A 25,099-nucleotide genomic window follows, 5' to 3' on the forward strand; every position below is an offset into this window, starting at 1 on the left:
ACTTATCCTTGATGTCAAGTGAAGCCCTTGGATGCAGATCTTGGAGTGTCGATGAGGATGGAGCAGTAGGACGGCCTCGGATCATCCAGATGATGCCTCTAGGTGCAAGGATTTGACATAAATGGTCCCTTCTCATCTTGGATCTTCCTCCTCTAGCAAGGGGATGAAATGCCCCTTTTATAGAGGTAAGGGCACGGGGTGGTTGTGCCTTGGGGCATGGCGAAACTGCTATTCCGTTTCCTAGCCATGCCATTTGGGACAACTAGAGCCAACTTGTCTCTTGCAAAATGGCTTGGTCGTGGTATTTGGCACGACCAAAGCTGTGTCTGGCTTCGTGGTAGTGCCTTATGGTCGTGGTAGTGCCTTATGGCACGGCCAGAGCTAAGTTGGCTCTGTCCACAAAACTTGAGATCAAAGAATACAAATTTTTGTTAAAAAAATCATAGAAAAATAATACAACGGTTAAAAAAAAATTAAAAATTTTGCTGTAGATGAATACTAAAATTCTATTTCTTAGAAAAAAAATTAATTTTTATTAATTTTTTAACAAAAATTATGCAAAACTATTTATTTGATAATTTAAGCAAGAATATGAAATTAAAATAAAAGTAATACATGCATAATGATTTTTCGATTTAAACATGATTTTGGAACCTAATATAGTTTCCTTTCAACTGGGTTAATCAAAAATTTCTTCGGAATACGTTTTTGTGATATTCTTCTAACTTGGCCCTTATGAAATCTAATATGCCAATTAAGTCCTTGATCATATTTAAAATTTCTATCGTTAGCATGTAGAGCATTTGAGCATGAATCATCTTTTTCTAACATTTCAATTTTATCTTTTAATTTTGTATTTTCATTTATTAGTTTTTCAAAATTTTCTTTTAGGCATGCATGTTCTTTCTTTAACTTTATATACTTTGTTCTCTTTTTATATAATGATTTACTTAGCATTTGTACAATTTTAAATAATTACTCTGGAGGAAGCTTAATTACCTGACTTACCATATATTCGTCGGTAGATGCTCCCCTTTCATTGTTGTTTTCTTTTGCAGTGTCTCCCCCTTCATCGATGCTCTTGATGCTCATTTCTGAGGTGCTTTCATCATCTTCAGCTAGGTACTTGACAATTAGTGTTGTTCCGATAATCTCCTCAAATCTGGATGCTTTTGAAGATGAGTCGGTATCCATAGCATAATCAGATTATTCTTTCGTTGATTTTTCGTAAAGCTCCCAGAACTTTTCTCAAAGTTCTTTTGCGCTTTGGTAGTTACTGATTTTATTGAGTTCTTGAATAGGAAGAACACTCAGTAGGTGGAACTTGGCTTTACCATTTGCTATGAATTTGTCGTGCTACTTCTGAGTCCAAAGATGCTCCTCGAGTTGTTTTCCATCTTTACTTTTAGGGACATCAAAATCAAATTTCATAGAAAGTATTATATCAAAATCAATTAAAAAATACCTCCATTTTTCATTTCCAGAATGAGAACTCCCCCTCAAATGTTGGCGGGTAGAAGATTGGTCTGGCCATCTCTTTTACTTCGATCAGCGGTTAGTCCTCCTGAAGCATCCTTGCTCTGATACAAATTATAGGACCCTTGGCAACCGGCTAGAGGGGGTGAATAGCCTGCACAATAAAAATAAAAAAATTCCCTTTCTCGATCTTATAGCTCGATTAGAATAGACACTTGTATAAAAGAAATAAGAAACTGATTAAAAAGAAGAGACATAAAAGAGTTACTTGGTTTGCAATCAAGGGATTGCTAATCCAAGGAAGTTGAAGTTCACTAAACAATCTCCTTCAGGCGGAGAAGCCTCTTACAGTAGTTGAAGCACTTAATTATAGAATAAAACTAAAGAGGAATGGTTTACAAATGTTGTTCTAAGTTACTGGGATCAGGGCTACATTATAGTCCTGGTCGGGGTGTTTGGAAGGGTTTCAGGCACCTGGAGGGGGATAAATTTTATCCTCGTTGTAACAGAACGTGTCACGTCATGTTTGGCTGAGAATTTAGGTCTAGGCACCTAGAGGGGTTCTAGGTGCCCAAACCCAAAAGTCAACCTTCTATTGACTTTTTGGTCCGGGTCTTCCACTCCGGTTCCGCTCGCTTGGGCCCAGATCTTCCGCTCTGGCTCTGTTTGCTTAGGTGATTTCATCCATCCAGAAGAGGGCTCACTCGAACCCATCTTCCGACCTTCTCGAGCAATCTTCTTCTCCGACTTCTCGTCCCTCGGAAACGCTGCGCACCTCCTTCTCGTCCGCTTGCATACTCTTTCACAGCTCCTCATCCCTCAGACACACCGAGCCCATCAACTCTCTCCCATGCCATCCTTCTCTCTAGTTGTATCTTTCGCTCAATGTCTTGTATTCCTATGTTCCTGCATACTTAAATACAGTGCATCAAAATATAACAGGACCTAACTTAGCTTGGTTTGATCACATCAAAACTTTCATGGGGTACTTACAGAGTTAATGGGTCTGAAGGGCCTCACACCTAGGTCCACGGGATTCGATAGCTGGTGTGAAGTTCAGATAGATCCATAGGACCTGATATCTGGCGAGATGTCTGGTTGGGTCCGCCGGACCTGACAACTGGTTGAAGTTCAGTTGGGTTTACAGACCTGACAACTGGCAGGAAGACCTGGTGAGTCAAATGTAAGTCAAGCGACTACAGTTGGTAAGTAAAAGGTAAGCAACTGGAGGAGAGATCCAGTGAGGATGTGCTCCCGGTTGAGAGAACTGTAGGTATCGGTCCAACTTAGGTTCATTTGGGAAACCTAAGTTGAGACCTTGACTAGATCCTAATCTCGAGGAGATAGGATCTAATTACTACTCCTATTTGATGTATTGTGCTAACTCTGTTTTGCAGGATAAATATATTTTTTATTTACTGGACTAACCCTTTTTTGTAGGGAAGAATAGTGAAAAAAAAAGGGAGTCTAGGCGCTTGGAAGAGATCCGAGCGCCCGGACTCCAAGCACCCAGACCAGCCTCACCCAAGCGGGTGCCAGACACCTGGGAAGTTCGGACGCCCGGAGCTAGTCCACACGCCCAGACCAAAAATTTCATCCTGAAGTTGAGTTGGAGTGCGTCAACTAGTCGAGCCCATGTCAACGGTCTAGGCTCCCGGAGGAGGTTCGGACGCTCGGAGGTGGAATAAAACTTTGAGGATAAAGTTTCAATGAAAGCTCACCACATCAGCATGATCCAAGTGCCCGGAGGGGTTCTAAGCGTCCGGAATGGACTTATATAAGGGTCTTCGACCAGCAACTTTAGAACATCATCTGCTATGCCTTTCCTTCTTGCACGCTACTTCAAAAAGGCTCCTACGATGATGTAATGCTCCACCGACAACTGGACATCAACCTTTACTTAGTTTTCTCTATTGTATGTAACTTTTCATATATAGTTCTTGTACTTGATTATTGTATCTTTTTAAACTATTAATGGATTGTCCAACGAAAATGATCGACGATCGCATGCCTTGGAGTAGGAGTCGTCACAAGATCCGTTAAGTAAAACTTGGCATTATTAGCATTGTGTTGTTTGTTTTCCTTTTCCACTGTGCAACTTGTTTTAACTTACAATTTTCGACGATCGCTATCCCCCCCCCCCCCCCTCTAGTGACTTTACAATCCAATAAAGAAGTCATTTGGAATGATGATTTTGAGGTGCTGGTCAAACCTTTTATAGCCCTATTCAGGAGCCTAGACTGGTCCCGCCCACCCCCCCCCCCCAACCCCACCCCACCCACAGGGCTGACGTGAAGTCACCTCAGCGAAGCTCTATCCGGCAAATTTTATTCACCTCCGGGTGCCTAAATTGTGACATCTGCTAACCAATCAGTGAACACCACCTCAACTGCACTCGGGTGCTTGGGTTCGGCCTAGTCTGGGTGCCTAGACGTCCAAGCGCCTAGACGTCTGGGCACCAGGACCTAGTCCGGGCGCCTGGATGCCCATTTTCCTGCCAATCTTCCATCTTCAATTTCCTACACCATAGAGTTAGCACTACAGGAAAAAGATATCATTTTGAATTAATTTAATAGTCTCAAGATTGTCTAGTTTTAACTTTCATATTTCAATAAAATCTTAAGTCGAACCGATGTCACATTCCATTAACAGGGAACGCGTCCTCACTTACTCCTCTTAGGAGAGTTTACCTAAGCCAAATCGGCCCTCCAGACCATTTGGACTTTTGCTCAACATCTGAGATTTCAGAAATTTTCATTGGGCATTCGATCCCTGACTCGTCCAGCCTTCCACCTGGTGTCCACGACCTCCAAGACTTCCACCTATTGCCCTCGGCCCATAGGATTTTTCAGCTGATGTCCTCGAACTGCTAAGACTTCTGTCCAGTCCCTTGGATCAGGACTTCCTTTCCTAGTCGCAACTAAGATTTTCCATCTATCTAGTATTTACTAGGACTTTTACTTTACCTAAACTCATTTAGGACTTTTCTGCACATTTAATCAGATTTATTAGAATAACAATAAACCTTAATTTTGAACATTTTACCATTATCAAAACTTAGATTTGATCATCTGGTGCTTCTTGTACCAACAATAACTTCTTGTCTCTATGTTTCTAATCTCAAAGTTTTTATATTTGACATAATCCTTTAAAGCTTTTTTAATGCATTTGTCACACGATCAATGTGAAAGTGTCTTCAGCTATATCAATTGGAATTGTCCTCTTAGGCCAAAGTGAGTCATTCATATCATTGTCAACATCAAATGCGTAGAAATCAATGGCGTTAGAATAATCATCTTCAAAGTGTTCAAAGACCATCTCTTCTTCCTTGTCTAGTGTTGCATAGTGAAAATAATATTCCTTGGCTTCTATATCATAATCTTCCTCATCCACAAGCTCATTTGCTAATTTATCTTCCTCCTATGTTGTATTGTTCGAGTCAAACCGTCGATTTGAAAACTCTATAGCCTCCTATATATTTTGGCCTTCTAATAAAAAACTTGATTCTAGATTTGTGCTTTATCTTGTGGACAAGGAGGACACTTAGTCTTGCTCCAAACTCATAAGGTAAGATAGAATTTTAGTGGAAACAGGTGAGTCCCTTCAAGAAAATGGTTTATGATTTATATGGAACATAAGCACAACTGTAGTTTTAGGTCAAAATATATGATTTCTTTGGTCATCACCACTTTGTGGCAACTACAAAGTAGCTACTACAACTTGAATATTGGTCAAGACATGTTCATCCCACACATGATCTCTATTGAGTCAATGTGGTTAGTTTGTAGATTATAAACCCTACCTTAATGAGACATACACCTTGTATTGACCTCAAAAGCTCTCCGGTCGACACCATATTGTAGTAGCTACCTGATAGCTACTAGAACCCAAATACTAGTGAAAAATTTTCAACCTGGTTGTGCCCTATGGAGTCTATGCGGTTCAATTATACATTGAAAACCTTATCCTATTGAAACTTGGCTCTTGGATTAACCAAGAAAGTTCTTTGCTCAATACTACGTTGTCGTAACTACCTAGTGATTGTTATGATGTTGAGCAACTATCAAGTAATTGTTATACGTTGTAGCAACTAGCAGCTACAACTTTGATGCTCTTCGAGAATTGTTATCTCACTTGCTTGAGCACTTGGGGGTTCATGTCTATGGTTTTTGCATTAGAAACTTGATCCTAGTGAGACCTGCAACTTGAATTGACATTGAAAGCTTTTTAGTAAACTTGCCTATTGTAGCAATTATCAAGTAGCTATTCTCTCTAGGGAATGTTCAAATCACTTGATTGAGCACTTGAGTTCATATGGATGATTTTTCATTGGAAACCTGATTTGCAATTTGAATTAACTCAAAAGCTCTCTAGTCAATCTAATTGTTGAAGCAATTGTAGGAGTTACGAAGATGAAAGGGTGTCTCTTCCCCTTCATCTTCCTCCTTTAAGAGGCACCCTTTGAGTTACGAAGATGAAAGGGTGCCTCTTCCCCTTAATCTTCCTCCTTTATGAGCGAACCTTCAGCAATTACATAGTAGCTACACAACCTTGATACTAGTCAGGATCTATTCATTTCAAAGGGTGCTCTATGGATTCAACGAGGTTGGTTTATGCATTGAAATTTTCTACCCTTGAACTAACATCAAAAAGGTTTCTGGTGAAGTCCAAGATGTAAGAGTATCAACCATGTGCAGGAACATTAGAAAAAAAATGTAAGAAAAGGGGTATTTTGTTACCTGTCTTGCAAAAGCAGGGTCTAAAAAGATAACGAAAATAGGAAGAACTTGAGACAGGATTCAACCATGTGCATAAACATCAAGAAAAAATAGGGAAAAAGATATTGGGCTAATTAAACTTATTTGCTTATAAAAACAAGGTCTCAAGAATGATAATGTAAAAGGAAAACCTTCAAACAGAATAAGGGGGGTGTATTCACTCAAGAGTTTTAATGATTTTTATTTATTTTTTTAGTGATAAATTTTTATGGAGTTAATAGATTTTTATTGATTTTTATAGAATTACACCGAGTTGTGAAAAGAATTTTATGGAGTTTTATAAACTTTTTTGCAAGACTTTTACAGACATTTGTAAATTTTTCATGAAAACTTATGGATTTCATAATTTAATAATATATTATAAGTCATTATCTGCTCCTGTCAAAAATGGCTACCAAGAAAAAAAATTATTCTCATATGTTTTTTTAATTTAAAAATTATAAAAAATATTTGAAAAAAAAAAAGAAATAAAAGTAGAATTTCTTCATGATCATTTTTGTCCTTTTCTTTATGATTTCACATATTTTAATACTCTTTTTGATGACATAAACCAATACAAATGAGTCATATTCAACTTATTGAAATCAAACTTTCAATTAAACATAAATAATTAATTATCAATACTTTTTAATGATACATAATATCAATATCAAATATCTAGATAACAAAAAAATATTGAGCATTTGTGATATATTTTCAATAATCTTTTACAGAAAAGAAAAAAAAATCTAAGATTCATTATTGCCAATATGATGAACATCACTCCATATTCGATACGCTATTGTATCTCTCCATGCATTGACATTTGCTCATTGTTGTTCTTGAGTATTAAATAATTAATCAAAACAATCACCATCATGAACATGTTCTTGATAGGTCTAGTGACTAGCGCATGAAGTATTGCCACCATGAGGTCTGGGGTTCGAATCTCGACAAAGCCGAGGTAAATATTTCCCTTATGTGTTAGTCACTATTCCAAAGGCTAGTAGCCGTCCGTGATTTACCTCCTCCGTGTTGGCCCTGAGACAGATTGGTGGGGACGTTGGGGGCGAACGTATTCACCTTTTACCACCATGAGTATTTAAAGATTAAGTTTCAATTTTGCTAGATTAATAGATGATTTTTTTAATTGATGGTTAATCTAAGAACGTCACCGCCTGTTTTAAGTATTTTATAATTTATCCTGATTATGGGAAGAAAATATCTACAATACTGTGTTGATCATTTTTAGAATTAATTGATATAAGCAGAATATTTCGAAGGTACAAAATCTTTCTTGACTTGTTTATTGTAAAATGAGCCCTCTTCAAATAATTCCAATAATTTTGGGGCTCTTTTTAATTGTTTCCCTTTTAAAATTTGCAAAACAAACACAAAATACATTATATTTAGTAAATTCAAGGTCATTTTTACAAAACTATCCTTCCAAAGATTTATTTTTCAATGTAAATAAAAAAGATTATAAAAGTTGTTTTTCCAAACCAAGTTATAAATACTTTCACAATTTAATATAACAAATTTTAAATAATAATGAATTCTACAAATTTTAACATTACATATTATTTCAAAATAAAATTTACAGATAAAATAATAATTTATATTTCAAAATAGTTCATAAATAGTATTAAAATATTTAAATTATATTAATATTTCAAATTTACATAACCACGTTGTTCAGAATTTGTTCTAACTCTACTTAATTTTAAAATAGCTTCATTTCACCGAAAAAACTCAAACTTCTCTAGATCCAAATCTCTGAAACTTTTGACTATAAGAGTTTGTTCTAACTCTATTTAATTAACAAAAAAAACTTTGTGGAAATGCATAATTTGGATGCACAAATTATAAACATTCTAATCTATTGCCAATGTCTTAAGAAAAAAAGTTCTCAACTTCTTCTTATAGTTGAATTAGTTTTACAATGGGTAAATTTACAAAATACTTATACAAGAAAATTTACAAGAGGAGCAAACCTTCTGATCTACAGGCTGAAAGAACTTAAAATATAAGGGAATAGCAATTATATGATTATTTTTACAGAAGAGATATTTAACTTTCCTAGTAAGGGGTATACATGCCAGTATAGTTTCCATTTTGTATCATCAACTACTTTCCCAGATCGATTTGTGAGAAGGAGATGGAGTCATCCAAAGCTTCGTCTATTTTCGATAGAGATGGTGAGTAAAGATTTTGAGGATGAAATCTTGGAATAGTAGTAACAGAAACAATGAGATAATGATACTCCAAGCCGTTATTGTTGCTGCAATATGAAGTTAAACACTGAAGTTAGAGATCATGAGATTGAGAATGGCTCAAAGAATCTAATAACCAATACAATGACTCAGAATCTAATAACCAATACAAGTTACATTTCTGTAAAAAGAGCATACGTTGACCCACAGCCATCTACAGGGAGGTAAATAAAAAAACTGAACAAGTCTTTCCCTGGAATTGACCCTTATCCATTTCTACAAATCAACTATGTGATAACCAACTCAATCATGCCCTAGAGGCAACCAATACAAGTTTTAGTTAGTATAACATATGGCCTTGATTGTCCATAAGCTTCTACCATACAAATATTGGCATTGTCTACACACTTCTTCCATTCATCTATATAGACATGAGGGAACTAATATGTTTTCAAGTCAAATGGCAAATAGCTCCAAAACTTGATTGTTTCCACTAAATATAACTTTATGAGATGGACCATAAGTTAAAAGTAAAGTAAATTTTACCAAAGCACAAGGACAACCACTACGTAGAGTTTAACAATAAATTGGAGAATTAATTCCTTGCATTGATGTCTAATTTTTGTCTTTTTCAAAAAAGATAAAGGTTGTTATGCCCACGAGTGGAAGTAAGAGGATGGCCTTACCCCCACAAGGTGCACCAAATAGAGATTATCAAATAAAAATGAAGAGATTTTCTTTATTTATGATCATTTTATTGGATATCTATCATCCATGCGCTTTCATAACAAAGATGATAAAACATCTAACTCTAATTTTGATATCTTAAAATATTATATTTTATCTGAATATATGAATTTTAAAGTAGAAAAATTTATCACAAGGCAAGCTGTCACTAGATTTTTTTAGTACTTAGGAATACCCCACATCTATATACCCAATCACCTAAAATCATGTGACTTGAGTTTCTACTTTGTAGTTGAATTTGTAATGAATCAATTATGAGAGTATAAAGTCACAATTTCAGAATGCTCACTTGGGTGTATGATCTTTCATCATATATTGCAACACCACAATTCCCAGACGTAGATGCCCAGTCATGGAAGCTAGCATCATAGCCCATACCAGGTGTCTCGAAATGACGCACTTGATAATCTATAGTGCTTTCCTGCAAACTATGTTCCATCTCGGGCTTGAACATCCTTTCACTCAACAAATTCTGACCATACGTCTGGTAGGAGAACTGTGCTCCTAGTTGTAGCCTTAAGCAAGTATTTGGGCTAAAATTGTGGAAGGATTCATCTGTTACTTGCTCATCAGCCTTTGTTTGTTTATCTGCATTGAAGTAAGCAGGATAATTTTGGAGAGCCGTGTCTGATGAGTATCCAACATCCCTACAACATTAACCGCTATACAAGAATTAACAATCATTTTAAATTTGATTGGAAGTAAAATGTCATTTAATATTCTTAAGATTGAAAGTTCCATCTTTGTATATCTTGTGTCTCCTTGATGTTTTCATCTTTTTGTCCATTGTTTCTATTCCTAAAGAGACACAAACAATTAGAAAGTTTCTAACATACATCCAACTTGGTTCGCCCATCAATTACACTCAATTGAAAGAATAAATTATGTTTAAAACTATCCAAAAACACAATGATTTTAGAGCAATTTATTATTTTCTCACCTATGAGGTATCAAATTAGCATCTTGAGAAATCATTAGTGGTTGACCATCATTGTCATGGAGCCATGACACTGATGAAGCTCCTTGTGCATAGCTTAGCCCCATGGGTAAATGCATGTCCTTTTGGAACTAAAAAACGAATAGCTTTTGTTAGTTGATTGCCACCCAATGAATAAGCATGCATCAATTATTCACAGTGATGATGAAAGTGTATAAAATCAAGAACATCAAGAAAAAAAAAAACTAGTATACCTGGCCATTATAGTCTACAGAAATAAGTTGTTTTCCACAATTTTCCTATCAAGATAAAAAAATGAATCAATTTTAGATGAGATCAAGATAAAGTGCAATGTAATAATATTTTTGGTTGTTCCTTATGACAATGAAACTTGAGTGAGACAAATAATATGTTATGTAACTGCTAAAATTAATATTGTTGCGCCATTTTCACTAAAGTGATATAATACTACAAAATGATGCATTAAGTAGGCATATATAGTTGATGTGGAGTTTAGATATACCAATACCTTGTGTACTTGGATTCGGTTGAGAGATTCCTTGAGTGACTGTTCCATAGCCCTAATATGGTCGAGATTATTAATCTTATCTGGATCAGCCCAACAACTAGAATAGAAAAGTTAAGTTGTAAGTAGCCATGAAGTGTTCTAAATCATAATCAACTAACAATTGTAGATACTCGTCAACATTATACTATGAATCTTAATCATATGGATCTTTGATGTTGGTATCAAAGTTGATGTAGAGGGAAGAAGGAATGATGGCTAGAAGAGACAATAACTTATGCAAGAAGCAATCTAATTATAACAATCTTGTGCTTATGTGTTGACTTTTAGAAAATAAGATATGCCATTATCTCTCTATATATTAAGACCAAAATATACAATTCTTCATTAATGATTATTTGTTTGTTTATGAAGTTTACCTTAATGTGCTTGAACTTGTGGTTTTCAATAGAATGGAACAGAAGCTTGAACAGTTAAGTCTGATGAATTTCAGAGTGGAACAAAAGCTTGAACAATCGACTAATAAGTTGATTGATGAATTTCAGAATGCAAACAATCGACTAAGGAAGTCGACTGATGAATTACTGATGATTTATAAAGCAATACAGGAACTAAAACAGTTGAGTCATGGATTTTATGGACAAACAAAAGGATGAACACTTAACGGAGTCGACTATCTGAGCACATTAATGACAGAATTAGAAGATGATCTGGGTGATCTTGAAGATTCAGATTGCAAATATACCAAAAATATATATAAGGATTAAAATTTGACATAATTAAATTTATTTAGAAAAAATAATAAGAATATAATTACTAATTAATAAGGAAATAAATTTATAGAATTTATTAGAATTTTATGGAATTTTTTAGAATTTAATATGAATATTTGGATATTTTTATGAGGATAAATAGATAGGACTTAGAAAAGCTTGTTTAGAATATATATTTAAAATAGGAGTTGATTAAAAAATAAACTTAAGTTTATAGTCTAATTCCTCTGCACTATTCATCTCTGCGGCGCTGCCTCTCCTTCACCGCGCGCACGCCACGATCTTGCCCAACTGCCATCGACCAACACCCCTTCTCAACAGCAACTGCAATAGAACAATCCCCGTCAATCGTTGGAGGCGACCTCTCTAGGTCCTCGCCGCAAGAAAGGCAAAAGCGTGCTGCCCTTCTTATTCGTCCACCAGCGAACAGATCATCGACGCCGTAGTTTCCTGTTCCCTCACCGCGAGCATCCACTACAAGACGTTTGCACGAGCAACTCCAGCCAGCCAGTCGCGGCTGGTCCTTCCGATTTTCTCACTGTTAGGATCTCGAGCGCAAAACAAACACAAGTGCAGCGAAATACATTTTTCGAAAACCTTCCGGAAGATCTATGCGAAGGAAACCGTATACTAGTTGTGATGAGAGTTATACCTTTGTTGCGTAAACACGAACTCCTGACGGCAACTTTTTCCTCATTGGATCTCAGCACAATCAAGTGTTCACGCCTCTTTCGGTATCCACACAAGCACATTTCGTCCGTCTTAAGAACTCACAAACTTGGAGAAGAAAACCCACCTAAGGTTGTGCTAGCGGTTTCTTGGGGAGTTTCAGCCAAAGGTGGAAGTAAAAGAGCAAGAACACAAGTATATTCATGAAATGAATCAAAACTCCTTTTATACTCATTCAATCAAATGCCTTAATGTCAATTGTCTTAATTGACATTAATATTTATCTTCATCCAATGCATGATCAATTCGAAATTAACCACCTTTTTGCTCTTTATCCAATGCATAATCAATTCTAAATTGAACACTCCTCTTTCTTGATGAATTCAAATTCATCAAGTCACTCAATGAGTCTAACTCATTAATCCTCATCAATCCGAATTGACTCGATGAGTCTAATTCAAATTGAATTGAATCCAATAGTTGGATCCAATTGAGTCTAACTCAATGAGTCTAATTTGGATTAGACTTAATCCAATAATCCATCATATGAACTCATCTCTAAATTAACATGTTCTTTGTATGTGTGACCCAATAAGTTCTCATAACGTTAGCAATGTCTTTAAAACCATTTTAAATACATAAACAATGAGTGACATCTAGCAAGGCATCATTGCTACCCAAGTGACGAGAATATCGAGATCCGACCTAACCTTTTTGTGTCTATTATCTTGTATGACTCAATCTTTCTATCCTTGATATTTAGATTGATCAATGAGGCATAGACCGTGTCATTCTCTTATCAGTCTTTGTGTTTCTTAATCTCTAAGTAGGCACACTCAATCAAATAAACTCAATATCGCATATTGACTTATTTGAGCATGGTCATGAATTCTTGTGTCCGCCATAGATATCGCTTTTGTCATAAAGGATAGATCTCATCTACATCACTCACATCCCTCCGCATAACTTATTACATATCTAGTAATCGACTGTATAGTTCACCTTATTATAAGTGGCATTTGCCAATACCAAAGTACACAACTCCTTATGTAAGAAACTGTTAGGATGTATACTAAAGCCTAACTTTTTGTATGAACATTTATATTTTGAAATGAGAATCACTCTGGTCAAATGTTGCATGTTAATGTAGTTGTCCATTTAATTTATATTGTAGATAACATGGTGTGTGGTGCCACACAGAAGATCATGTTATCAGTTCCTTATAAATTATAAATAGTAGCTCACGACCGAGATGGATAGGGATAAACCATTGGAACGGTTGTAGTGTAATTTGGAATTAGTTTGTCTTGACTATATAATTACACTAGTACACTATGTGTGTATTGAGTAGGATCATTTGAGGTTGTTCTTTTTATACTGACTGCATAAAAGAACAAAACCTCTGTTATTATGGATGTGCGTACTCTTACTCCCGATATAATAACAAACACATATACTTAGTATTTATTTCTTTAATTTATCAAAGGGTGAGATTTATTCAGTTAAATCAATAGGCCCGATAAGTTGGGAAATAATATTATTTATATGGTGTGTTGTTGATTATAAAAGGAAATTGTGTCCTAGTAATATAAGTTGATGATGTCCCCTTGAGGAGCTCATAAGAATTATCATGTAAACCCTACAGGTGGACTTAATCCGACATGATAATAAGGTTGAGTGGTACTACTCTTAGAGGTACATGCTAATTAAGTGAGTTGTCAGTAACTCATTTAATTAACGGACATACGATATCTTAAACACAGGGAGACTAACGCACTCATGACAAGAAGGAGCTCATATTGTAATATGGGATTGGTGCGGTAGTTCAATAATAATTCTTTAGTGGTATGAGTTATTATTGATGAACTTGAGTTGGGTGTTCGAGTCGAACACAGAAAGCTCATGTTCAACAGGAGGCCAAAACCAATTCCTCCTCTCGGTCCCTGTTGTAGCCTCTATAAACCCTCGCATTCACCCATTTTGGTTTTGCTTCATACCCAAGAAAGGGGTCGGCCACATCCTTGCTTGGTGCCCAAGCAAGGGGCCGGCCAAGCCTTGCTTGGAGCCCAAGCAAGGGGTCGGCCAAACAAAAAGAAAAAAAAAAAAAAAAGGAGTTTTTTTCTCAACATAATTAGAGATTTTTCTAAAAAGAATTACGTTGACTTTTTCCTAGAATTTTTTTTAAAAAGAATTACGTTCATTCTTTCATAAGAAATTTTCTAAAAAGAATTATATTAATTTTTTCCTAGAGATTTTTCTAAAAAGAATTACGTTGATTCTTTCTTAGAAATTTTCTAACAAGAATTATATTGATTCTTTCCTAAGAAATTTTTCTAAAAATAATTATGTTAATTCTTTCCTAATTTTTCTAAAAAGAATTATGTTAATTCTTTTCTAAAGATTTTTCTAAAAAGAATTACGTTGATTCTTTCCTAGAGATTTTTCTAAAAAGAATTATATTAATTCTTTCCTAAGAAATTTTTCTAAAAATAATTATGTTAATTCTTTCCTAGAGATTTTTCTAAAAAGAATTATGTTGATTCTTTCTTAGAAATTTTCTAAAAAGAATTATACTAATTCTTTCTTAAGAAATTTTTCTAAAAAGAATTATGTTAATTCTTTTCTAAAAATTTTTCCTAAACAAAAATCTATTACTTTTTCTCCTTTTTTATCTGGGGCAAAGGGTTATAAAAGGAGAGGAGGTTGTGCCACAAAAATCAACAATTCAATTAAGAATTGATAAGTTGTTCTCCACAACTGAGTTCCTCTCCTTTCTCTTAAGGCCGGCGTCCCATTCTTTCTTTTCTTTCCTCTAGGGTCGGCACCCCACTTCTTTTCTTATTCCCTTTTCTTCCCTCTAGGCCCGGCACTCCATCTTCTCTTGGTGGCCGGAGCTTGGAGGAAAAGAAAACAAAGAGACGAAGCACCTTGGTGGCCGGCGGTTTGGAGGAGAAGAAGAAGGAGGTGTTCCTTTCTTTGCATCTTTTGGTGGTAAGCGGCTTAGAAACAAAAGGGATTCGGGTGTTTTTGTCTTGGTAGATCGTCGCCCACACGACGTCCAAGAAGAGTAGAGGAATACGGCAGAAGATCAAGAGGTCTTTGTCTACAAAGAAAGGTACAACTAGTTATTTATTTCGCACACAACTAGTTTTGTTTTCTTTGTATGGATCCTGAAATACCAACAGAAGAGGCTAGCGATTTTGTGTTTTCGTTTTTGTGTTTCGATTTTTTTTTCGATCTTGTGCTTTGATTGAGATCTTTGTAGTTAAACCTAAGGTTACTGTGAGAAGTTTAAATATTCAATTTTTTGAAAGGTTTGGTCTAGGAAGTGGTGGATGATCTTATAACCAAGAAGGCCTAGTACCTCGCCAACGACCTGGAAGTCAATACTTGAAATAAATATTTAATCAACTTCTGTAATATGGTTTAACTTCAGAAGAACACAAGGGTTGAACTTGGAGTAAAAATGTTAAGTTTCGTTTTCAATCCAGATTTAACTTTGAAGAACGAACTTGGAGTAAAAATGTTAAGTTTCGTTTCCAATCCAAGTTTAACTTCTGAAGAGCACATGGGTAGCTAGGAAAAGTTCTGTGCTTGCACAAATTTTTTTACAGGGGAAAAGAACGATATTCCGAATAGCACCCAACAACTGGTATCAGAGCGAGTTTTCTGCCTCTGTGTATTTGATTTTCGATTAAATTATGCACTGCTCATACTAAGTTTAGGCCGGATAATAGTAGGATGTGCTAGATAAATTAACTCTGTGGTTGCAAGAATCCTAGATCCAACTATTATGGCTTTTGTGTGCTTGTGTGTGATTTGAACCCTCGGGCATGTCGAGGTTGTTGTGTGTGCATGATTGTAATAATTAAATATGTCGTATTATTATTATTATTATTTTACATTCTGTTCGATCTAGATTACATGTACATTTTCTTGTGGAATATAGGATCGATAAATGCAAAACTTTATCTTTGTTGTGGATTGTATCCTTGCAAGGCGTGGTGTTATTTGATGACCAGAGGCGCAACGGAAAAGGAAGCAAGATAGACGCGACGACATGACCCATTGGCGGCGGCTAGGGTCAGCGGCATACGGAGGACAGCTATGGATGAGGCCATAATAGTTGGAAAATTATTTTTCCATATTAATTGCCTTTATGTGTTGTGATATGTATGCTTTTGTGTGCATGTGTGTTATGTGTGCATGTTAAAATTCCTCGTTTAAATAACTAAGTGGGAGAGGGTTTATTTAAATAAATTCCATGATCTCCATTACTGGTTTGTAAGTGATGCATTCAAACTTGCGTGTTTGCTTTAAGTGCCTTCCTCCACATCGGATGAGTTTGTTTGCAGATCACTAGATCAAACTTCCTTTATGGATGATTATAGGAAATAATTTAATTTTGTGTGATCTTCTCCATCTGAAGGGGCACAATCATAATTAATGAATTAAGTATCAAGTAATGGTATACACTTAGGTGCATTTAATAGTATCCTCTCCATCGGAGTCAGTGCTATTATTTTGTGTAACCGAAGTCAAACCAACTATTAATTTTATTTGTCATAAAGTTAGGTTGACATGATAATAAAATTAATAGGTAAAACCTCCTCTTACAAATATTTAAATTAGTATACGTCCACACTATCGTGGCATACTAAATTCACGGTGTTTTGAGGTGTTGGTGAATTTAAATTATATTGTTTGAGGGATCAATATTATTTTAAATTCTAAAATTTTGACCAAATATTTTATTTAGTGATTCTCAGGATTTCAAAATGGCTTTCAATCCTCTTTGTTGTTATTTTAAAAGAAAATAAACTTACTGGTCTCAATTATATTGATTGGAAACGAAACTTGGACATTATCTTAACTGCTGAGGGATATAAGTTCGTACTTTTTGAGATCTGTCCTAACGAACCTAATAGCGATTCTAGTGAAGAGGAGATTAGCAGGCATAGGAAATGAGTCAAAGCAGATGAGATGGCACGGTGTTACATTTTGGCATCTATGTCAAATGTGCTGCAACATCAGCATTAAACCTTACCTACTGCCTATGACATGATATACAATCTCAAAGAACTCTTCGAATACCAGAATCAGGCTGCTAGGCAAGAGACTATGAGAAACTTGATGACGACTATCATGACTGAGGGGACACCCGTAAGGGATCATATCCTCAGGATGATGGCTCATTTGAATGAAATACAAATCTTTGGAGCTGAAATCGATGGGGAAATCAGGTCGATATCATTCTCCAAACGCTACCCAAGAGTTTTGAGCAGTTCCGTCTGAACTATAATATAAACAAAAGGGCATATTCGTTGGCGGAACTTCTGACAGAACTTCAAGCAGCAGAAGGGATATTTTGTCAAAGTTCTCAAATTCACATTGCTGAAAATGTTTCTGCTTCTAAGCCGAAAGGCAGGAAGAAGAAAAAGAAATAAGTTGGTTCAGCAAAGAAGGTGATTCGACCTCAAGGGACTGGACCGCAAGCAAGGGTGAAGAAACCGAAGGGCAAGTGCTTCATATGCAAGCAGTCTGGACATTGGAAGTTGCACAAAAAGCAGAACAATAAAGGTATATCTTATTTATTAGTTGTTGGAACATGTTTAGTGGTGTTATCTACCAGTACCTGGTGTGTAGATACGGGAGCCACTGATCATGTCTGCAATTCATTGTAGTGGTTCCAGGAAACTCGACAACTACATGAAGGAGAGATCACCGTCTACATGGGCAATGCTACGAGAGTGGTGGTTGTTACAGTGGGAGATGTTTATTTATCTTTTAATAGCAATAAAACATTGATTTTGAGAAATCATTTTTATGTACCAAGTTTTAGAAAGAACTTAATTTCAGTTTTTATTTATGGATGGATATTCTATTTCTTTTGATGACAAAGTAGTTGTCAAGAAAAATAGGGTAGTTGTCTGTTCTGGTACGTTGGTTGACAATTTGTATACTCTAAATCCAATAACTCCCACGATACAACAATAGAAAATTTAAAAGAGAGAAATTTAAATCTTTCCCTCTTAGAATTGCCAAATTCGTTTTGGTATATACTCTGGAAACGACAATGAAAATTCTGAACCTGCTACCTTCTAAGTCAGTACCCTCTACTCCCACAGAATTGTGGAATGAGTGTAAACCTAGTTTGAAACACGTTCAGATTTGGGCTAGTCCAGCACATGTGCTGAAGGGAGATGCTAGTAAGTTGGAATCACGTACAGAAGTTCGCTTGTTTGTAAGATATCCTAAAGGAACGAAAGGTGGTTTATTTTATAGTCCTAAAGATCAGAAGGTCATTGTTAGCACCAATGCCCGATTTTTAGAAGAGGACTACGTGATGAACCACAAGCCCATGAGTAAAATTGTTCTTGAGGAAATAAGAGAGGACACGTCTAATTTAGTACCAACAGTACAAGATGAGATACCATAAGAAACTGCAACGCGTGTCACAAATGATGCACAATTACAAGTAGTGTCTCGTCGTAGTGGGAGGGTTGTTCGGCAACCTGATAGATTCATGTTTTTGGGAAAGTCTTCGGACTTGATCCTTGGTGAACATGAAGCTGATTCCTGAACATATGATGAAGCACTCCAAGATAAAGATGCAGCATCTTGGAAAAGTGCAATGAACTCTGAAATTGAATCTATGTATTCTAATCAGGTCTGGGAGCTTGTAGAACCACCAAATGGTGTAAAAGTCATTGGATATAAATGGGTCTACAAAAGAAAAAGAGGGATAGACGGAAAGGTGGAAACCTTCAAAGCAAGGCTTATTGCAAAAAGGTATACTCAAAAAGAGAGAATCGATTATGAGGAAACCTTTTCGCCGGTAGTCATGATCAAGTATATCCGGATTCTTTTATCTATTGCTGCTCATATGGATTATGATGTTTGGCAAATGGATGTCAAGACAGTTTTTCTTAGCGGAAGTCTTGAAGAAAATATCTATATGATGCAACTAGAGGAATTCATTACGAAGGGCAAAAAGCATCTTGTATGTAAGCTCAATCGGTCCATTTATGGACTGAAGGAAGCTTCGAGATCTTGGAACATTCGATTTGATGAAGTGATCCAGTTTTATGGATTCATTCAGTGTTCAGATGAGTCTTGTGTATACAAGAAAAGTGACGAAAACGTGGTGGTATTTCATGTACTATACGTAGATGATATTTTGCTCATTGGCAACAATGTCAAAGTGTTGTCAGACGTAAGGGTATGGTTGTCTAAGCAATATGATATGAAGGACTTGGGAGAATGTGTACATATTCTTAGGATTAAAGTAATAAGGGATCGCAAGAAAAGAATGTTGCGCTTATCTCAATCTTTATACATCGATATTATCCTAGCTCGTTTTAGCATGCAAAACTCCAAGAAAAGTTTTCTACCTTTTCGGCATGGAGTACCTTTATCTAAAGAGATGTGTCCTAAAATATAAAAGGAGATAGAGGAGATGAAGGCAGCTCCTTATGCTTTGACTGTAGGAACCCTAATGTATGCAATGCTATGTGCGAGATCGGATATCTGTTTTGTCGTGGACATGGATAGCAGATATCAAAGTAATCCAAGACAGGGACATTGGACTGCCGTAAAGCATATATTAAAGTATTTGAGAAGGACTAGAGATTATATGCTGGTTTACCAAGCAGATGATTTACTCCCTATAGGTTACACGGATTAAGATTTTCAATCAGATAGGGACAGTAGTAACTCAACCTCGGGGTATGTGTTTACTTTGGGAGCATCATGAAAGCTGAATATGTGGCAGCCTCTAAGACAGCCAAAGAAGCAGTATGGCTCAGAAACTTCTTGATGGACTTAGATGTGATTCCTGGTTTACCTAAAATTATCATAATTTATTATGATAATAGTGGTGCAGTAGCAAACTCGAAGGAACCACAAGCTCATAAGGCAAGTAAACACATTGAGCGCAAGTACCACCTGATACGAGATATCGTAAAGCGAGGAGAAGTTGTTGTCGCCAAGATTGCATCAGCAGATAACCTGGCATATCCTTTCACTAAGGCCCTTCCGGCGAGAGCTTTTATGGGCATGTTGAGGGGATGAGAATCAGATGTATGACAGCATATATGGCAGCACAGTCTTTTAGTATAAGTGGGAGATTGTTAGGATGTATACTAAAAGCCTAACTTTTTGTATGAACATTTATATTTTGAAATGAGAATCACTCTGGTCAAATGTTGCATGTTAATGCAGTTGTCCATTTAATTTATATTGTAGATAACATAGTGTGTGGTGCCACACAGAAAATCATGTTATCAATTCCTTATAAATTATAAATAGTAACTCACAAACGAGATGGATAGGGGCAAACCATTGGAACGGTTGTAGTGTAATTTAAAATTAGTTTGTCTTGACTATATAATTACACTAGTATACTATGTGTGTATTGAGCAGGACTATTTGAGGTTGTTCTTTTTATACTAACTGCATAAAAGAACAAAACCTCTGTTACGATGGATGTGCGTACTCTTAATCCCGATATAATAACAAACACATATACTTAGTATTTATTTCTTTAATCTATCAAAGGGTAAGATTTATTTAGTTAAATCAATAGGCTCGATAAGTTGGGAAATAATATTATTTATATGGTATGTTATTTATATTATCCTAGTAATCTAGGTTGATGATGTCCCCTTGAGAAGTTCATAAATATTATCATGTAAACCCTGCAGGTGGACTTAGTCCGACATGATAATAAGGTTAAGTGGTACTACTCTTGGAGCTAGATGTTAATTAAGTGAGTTATCAGTAACTCATTTAACTAACGGGCATACGATATCTTAAAGACAGGGAGACTAACGCACTCATGATAAGGAGCCCATATTATAATATGGGATTGGTGCGGTAGTTCAATAATAACTCTTTAGTGGTATGAGTTATTATTGATGAACTTGAGTTGGGTGTTCGGATCGAACACAAGAAGTTCAAGTCCATCAGGAGGCCAAAACCAATTTCTCCTCTCGGTCCCTGTTGTAGCTTCTATAAAGCCTCGCATTCACCCGTTTTGGTTTTGCTTCCTACCGAAGAAAGGGGTTGGCCACATCCTTACTTGGTGCCCAAGCAAGGGGTCAGCCAAGCCTTGCTTCCTATCCAAGGAAGGGGTCGGCCAAACCTTGCTTGGGCCAAGCAAGGGGCCGGCCAAACCAAAAGAAAAGAAAAAAAAAAGAGGGAGATTTTTTCTCAACAGAATTAGAGATTTTTCTAAAATGAATTACGTTGATTCTTTCTTAGAAATTTTCTAAAAAGAATTATATTAATTCTTTCCTAAGAAATTTTTTTAAAAAGAATTATGTTAATTGTTTCCTAGAGATTTTTCTAAAAAGAATTATGTTGATTCTTTCTTAAAAATTTTCTAAAAAAAATTATATTAATTCTTTCTTAAGAAATTTTTCTAAAAAGAATTACGTTAATTCTTTTCTAGAGATTTTTTCTAAAAAAAAAATCTATTACTTTTTCTCCTTTTTTATCTGGGGCAAAGGTTTATAAAAGGAGTGGAGGTTGTGCCATAAAAATCAACAATTCAATTAAGAATTGATAAGTTGTTCTCCACAACTAAGTTCCTCTCCTTTCCCTTAAGGTCGGCACCCCATTCTTTCTTTTCTTTCCTCTAGGATCGGCGCCCCACTTCTTTTCTTCTTCCCTTTTCTTCCCTCTAGGGTCGGCGCTCCATCTTCTCTTGGTGGCCGGAGCTTGCAGGAAAAGAAAACAAAGAGATGAAGCACCTTGGTGGCCGGCGGTTTGGAGGAGAAGAAGAAGAAGGAGGCGTTCCTTTCTTTGCATCTTTTGGTGGTAGGCGGGTTGGAAACAAAAGGGGTTCGGGTGTTTTTGTCTTGGTAGATCGTCGCCCACACGACGTCCAAGAAGAGGAGAGGAATACGGTAGAAGATCAAGAAGTCTTTGTCTACAAAGAAAGGTACAACTAGTTATTTATTCCGCTGCACAACTAGTTTTGTTTTCTTTGTATGGATCCTGAAATACCAACACAAGAGGCTAGCGATTTTGTGTTTTCGTTTTTGTGCTTCGATTTTGTGTTTCGATCTTGTGCTTTGATTGAGATCTCTGTAGTTAAACCTAAGGTTACTGTGAGAAGTTTAAATATTCGATTTTTTTGAAAGACTTTGTTTATGAAGTGGTGGATGATCCCATAACCAAGAAGACCTAGTGCCTCGCCAACGACCTTGGAAGTCAATCCTTAAAATAAATATTTAATCAACTTCTGTAATATGGTTTAACTTCAGAAGAACACAAGGGTTGAACTTGGAGTAAAAATGTTAAGTTTCGTTTCCAATCCAGGTTTAAGTTTGAAGAACGAACTTGGAGTAAAAATGTTAAGTTTCGTTTCCAATCCAAGTTTAACTTCTGAAGAGCATATGGATAGCTAGGAAAAGTTCTATGCTTGTACAAATTTTTTTGCAGGGGAAACAAAACGGTATTCGGAGTAGCACCCAACAGGAACGGTAATGACTTTAGGTCTAATAACTATTCATACTAAGAGTCACTATGAAAATGTTTATCACACTCATATAATGATCCATGAAACATTATCATGGAAGGTCATTCAGTACATATTCTTTAATATATACCCTGTGTTGTTAGAGGCGCGAGGCGCACCGAGGCGCAAAGGGCTCCTAGAGCCCAAGGCACGGGGCGCGTCTGAGGCGCGCGCCTCTTAAACATGAGGTTGATTACTACTAAACTATTGATACGCTCATATAATATGTCAAATATGATAACTATTAATATTCCACACACATCAATATCAAATATGACAAGAAAAACAATCAAGAAAAACAACACCATGATAAAATTAATAAAAGTTTCAAACTTTCAAGTTTCAACTTTCTAATTTAAACTAACAAAGTTCATCAAAATAAGCGTAATAAGTCAAATTAATCATCAAGCTCAAGACCATCCTCATTGTATTCTTCTTCTTCTTTATATTCATCTTCTTCAAATTCAATTTTTCTTCTTCTTCATCACTAAGTCTTAGAGATGAGTGTCTCATAAAGGAAGATGTATTTCCCTTCTCGACTTGTTTAGGCCTAGCATGTGAACTAGAGGTCATGGATGTAATATTTTTTCCTCTAATACAATATTCAAGCTCTTCAGCTCCACTAGCCCTAGCAACAACATCCCATGTCAAGTCATCACCTTCAAAACCAACTCATCTTCTTCATTATCACTTTCTCCATCCATTCTACCCATCAATCATTCATTACTATCATCAATATCTGTCAAAGAGATGGGGTCAATCTTATCACGTGCATCATACCGAAGTTTTAAAGCACGATTGTATTTCATAAATACCAAATCATTTAAGCGCTGCTGAGCCAGCCTATTCCTTTTTTTGCTGTGAATCTACAAAATGTCAAAAATCACAATAAGTATAATAAAATAGCAAAGAATATTTTCTACTTATAAAAGTAACATACTAATAGTATTAAACATTTATATTTATTACATACCTGCTCAAATACACTCCAATTGCGCTCACAACCAGAAGCACTACAAGTGAGGCTAAGCACTTCAATAGCAAACTTTTGCAATTCCGGGGTATTTGCTCCGTAGCATTCCCACCATTCTACTGGAGAAAATGCTCTTCTATATCTAATTGTCATATTCCTCCCAAATAGCCCTTCTGTCTTTCGATATATAGAGAGCTGGGCAGTGATTTTATCTGCTCGGCAGCGTTTGAAACCAATCTCTCCATAGTTTCAAACAAACCATTCACTACTTCTCCACAGATATTTGAATCTGTGTATGAATAAAAATATTCTGGATTCAAATAATGTCTTGCAGCATGCAGAGGCCGATGAAATTGGCATTTTCATCTCTTATCAATGATCTCAAACACTTCTTTATATTTCTCTTTTTTCTCTTAAAGGCCTTCATAATTGTTTCTTTTGCCCTATCCATAGCCTCATAAATATAGCTTATTGCAGGTTTTTTTCGCCATCAACCAGTCTCAGAATACGGACTAAAGGGTCATATATTTTTAAAATATGCACAATACTGCTCTAAAATCTATGATTTTAGCTATCTTCTTCCCCGCCGCTTCTCTTGCCCATTTACTCTCTGTCCAATCCTTTGAAATGAACATTTTTCTTAAATTTTGCTTCTGTAGGTGCATCATTTCAAGAGTGAGAAAAGCAGTAACAAATCTTGTGACACTCGCCTGACAAAGCTCTTTTTGTCTTGTGAATTGCCTCAACATATTTACTATATCGGGGTGAACATAAATGTAAGCATTCACACTCATTGCCTTCTTCAATGTTGCTTTAAAATCAGGCAATTTTCCAATATCTTCTAAGATCAAGTCGACGCAGTGAGCAGCACAAGGAGTCCAATACAAGTGTGGCCTTTTTGTTTCTAATAATTTTCCTATAAAAGAAGTTAGAAAACTAGATAATTTTAACATATATAAATAAGAAAAAGCATAATGATAAGAAAAAATTAAATAAATTCTTACCAGCAAGCACATTGTTACTTGCACTATCCGTAACAACTTGAATAACATTTCCTTCTCCTACACGCTTCACAAATCGATCAAGCAACTAAAATATTTTCTCTCCAGTTTTTGCATAATCAGAAGCATCAACCGATTCGATGAAAACTGAACCTTTAGGAGAATTCACTAAAAAATAATCAATGTCCTATGTCTTTTGTCTGTCCACTCATCCGCCATCAAACTACAGCCATACTTTGCCCATTCTGTTTCACACGACTTAATGTAATCATTAGTCACACTATCAACAATCTTTTTTAGAAAAGGAGCCCGCACCTCATGATAACTAGGTCCTTTTAGACCTACACCATATTGGCCAACCAAGTCCAACATCCTTTTGAAGCTTGAATAGTTAACGACATTAAAAGGAATTGTCGCATCATACATCCACTCGGTTATAGCCATACAAGTTTTTCCATCAATTCTTTCTTGTATGCCTCATTTATCATAGTTTGTCTCTCTT

The 25,099-nt window shown here is 36.0% G+C and overlaps 1 protein-coding gene across 1 annotated transcript in view; it reads right to left on the reverse strand.

Moving 5' to 3' along the window:
* Positions 1-8,380: 8,380 nt before the first annotated feature.
* LOC122009870 (agamous-like MADS-box protein AGL65) overlaps positions 8,381-25,099 on the reverse strand; it is a 51,502-nt gene continuing 34,783 nt past the window's right edge. The window contains exons 8-12 of the mRNA XM_042566177.1: positions 10,660-10,756; positions 10,385-10,429; positions 10,134-10,261; positions 9,483-9,840; positions 8,381-8,514 (exon numbers count right to left, since the gene is read on the reverse strand). Coding sequence (XP_042422111.1) covers positions 8,506-8,514; positions 9,483-9,840; positions 10,134-10,261; positions 10,385-10,429; positions 10,660-10,756 — 637 coding nt within the window. The 3' untranslated portion in view covers positions 8,381-8,505. The remainder of the gene's footprint in view (positions 8,515-9,482; positions 9,841-10,133; positions 10,262-10,384; positions 10,430-10,659; positions 10,757-25,099) is intronic.

This window comes from Zingiber officinale, chromosome 8A, assembly GCF_018446385.1.
Source record: "Zingiber officinale cultivar Zhangliang chromosome 8A, Zo_v1.1, whole genome shotgun sequence".
NCBI classification, from domain to species: domain Eukaryota; kingdom Viridiplantae; phylum Streptophyta; class Magnoliopsida; order Zingiberales; family Zingiberaceae; genus Zingiber; species Zingiber officinale.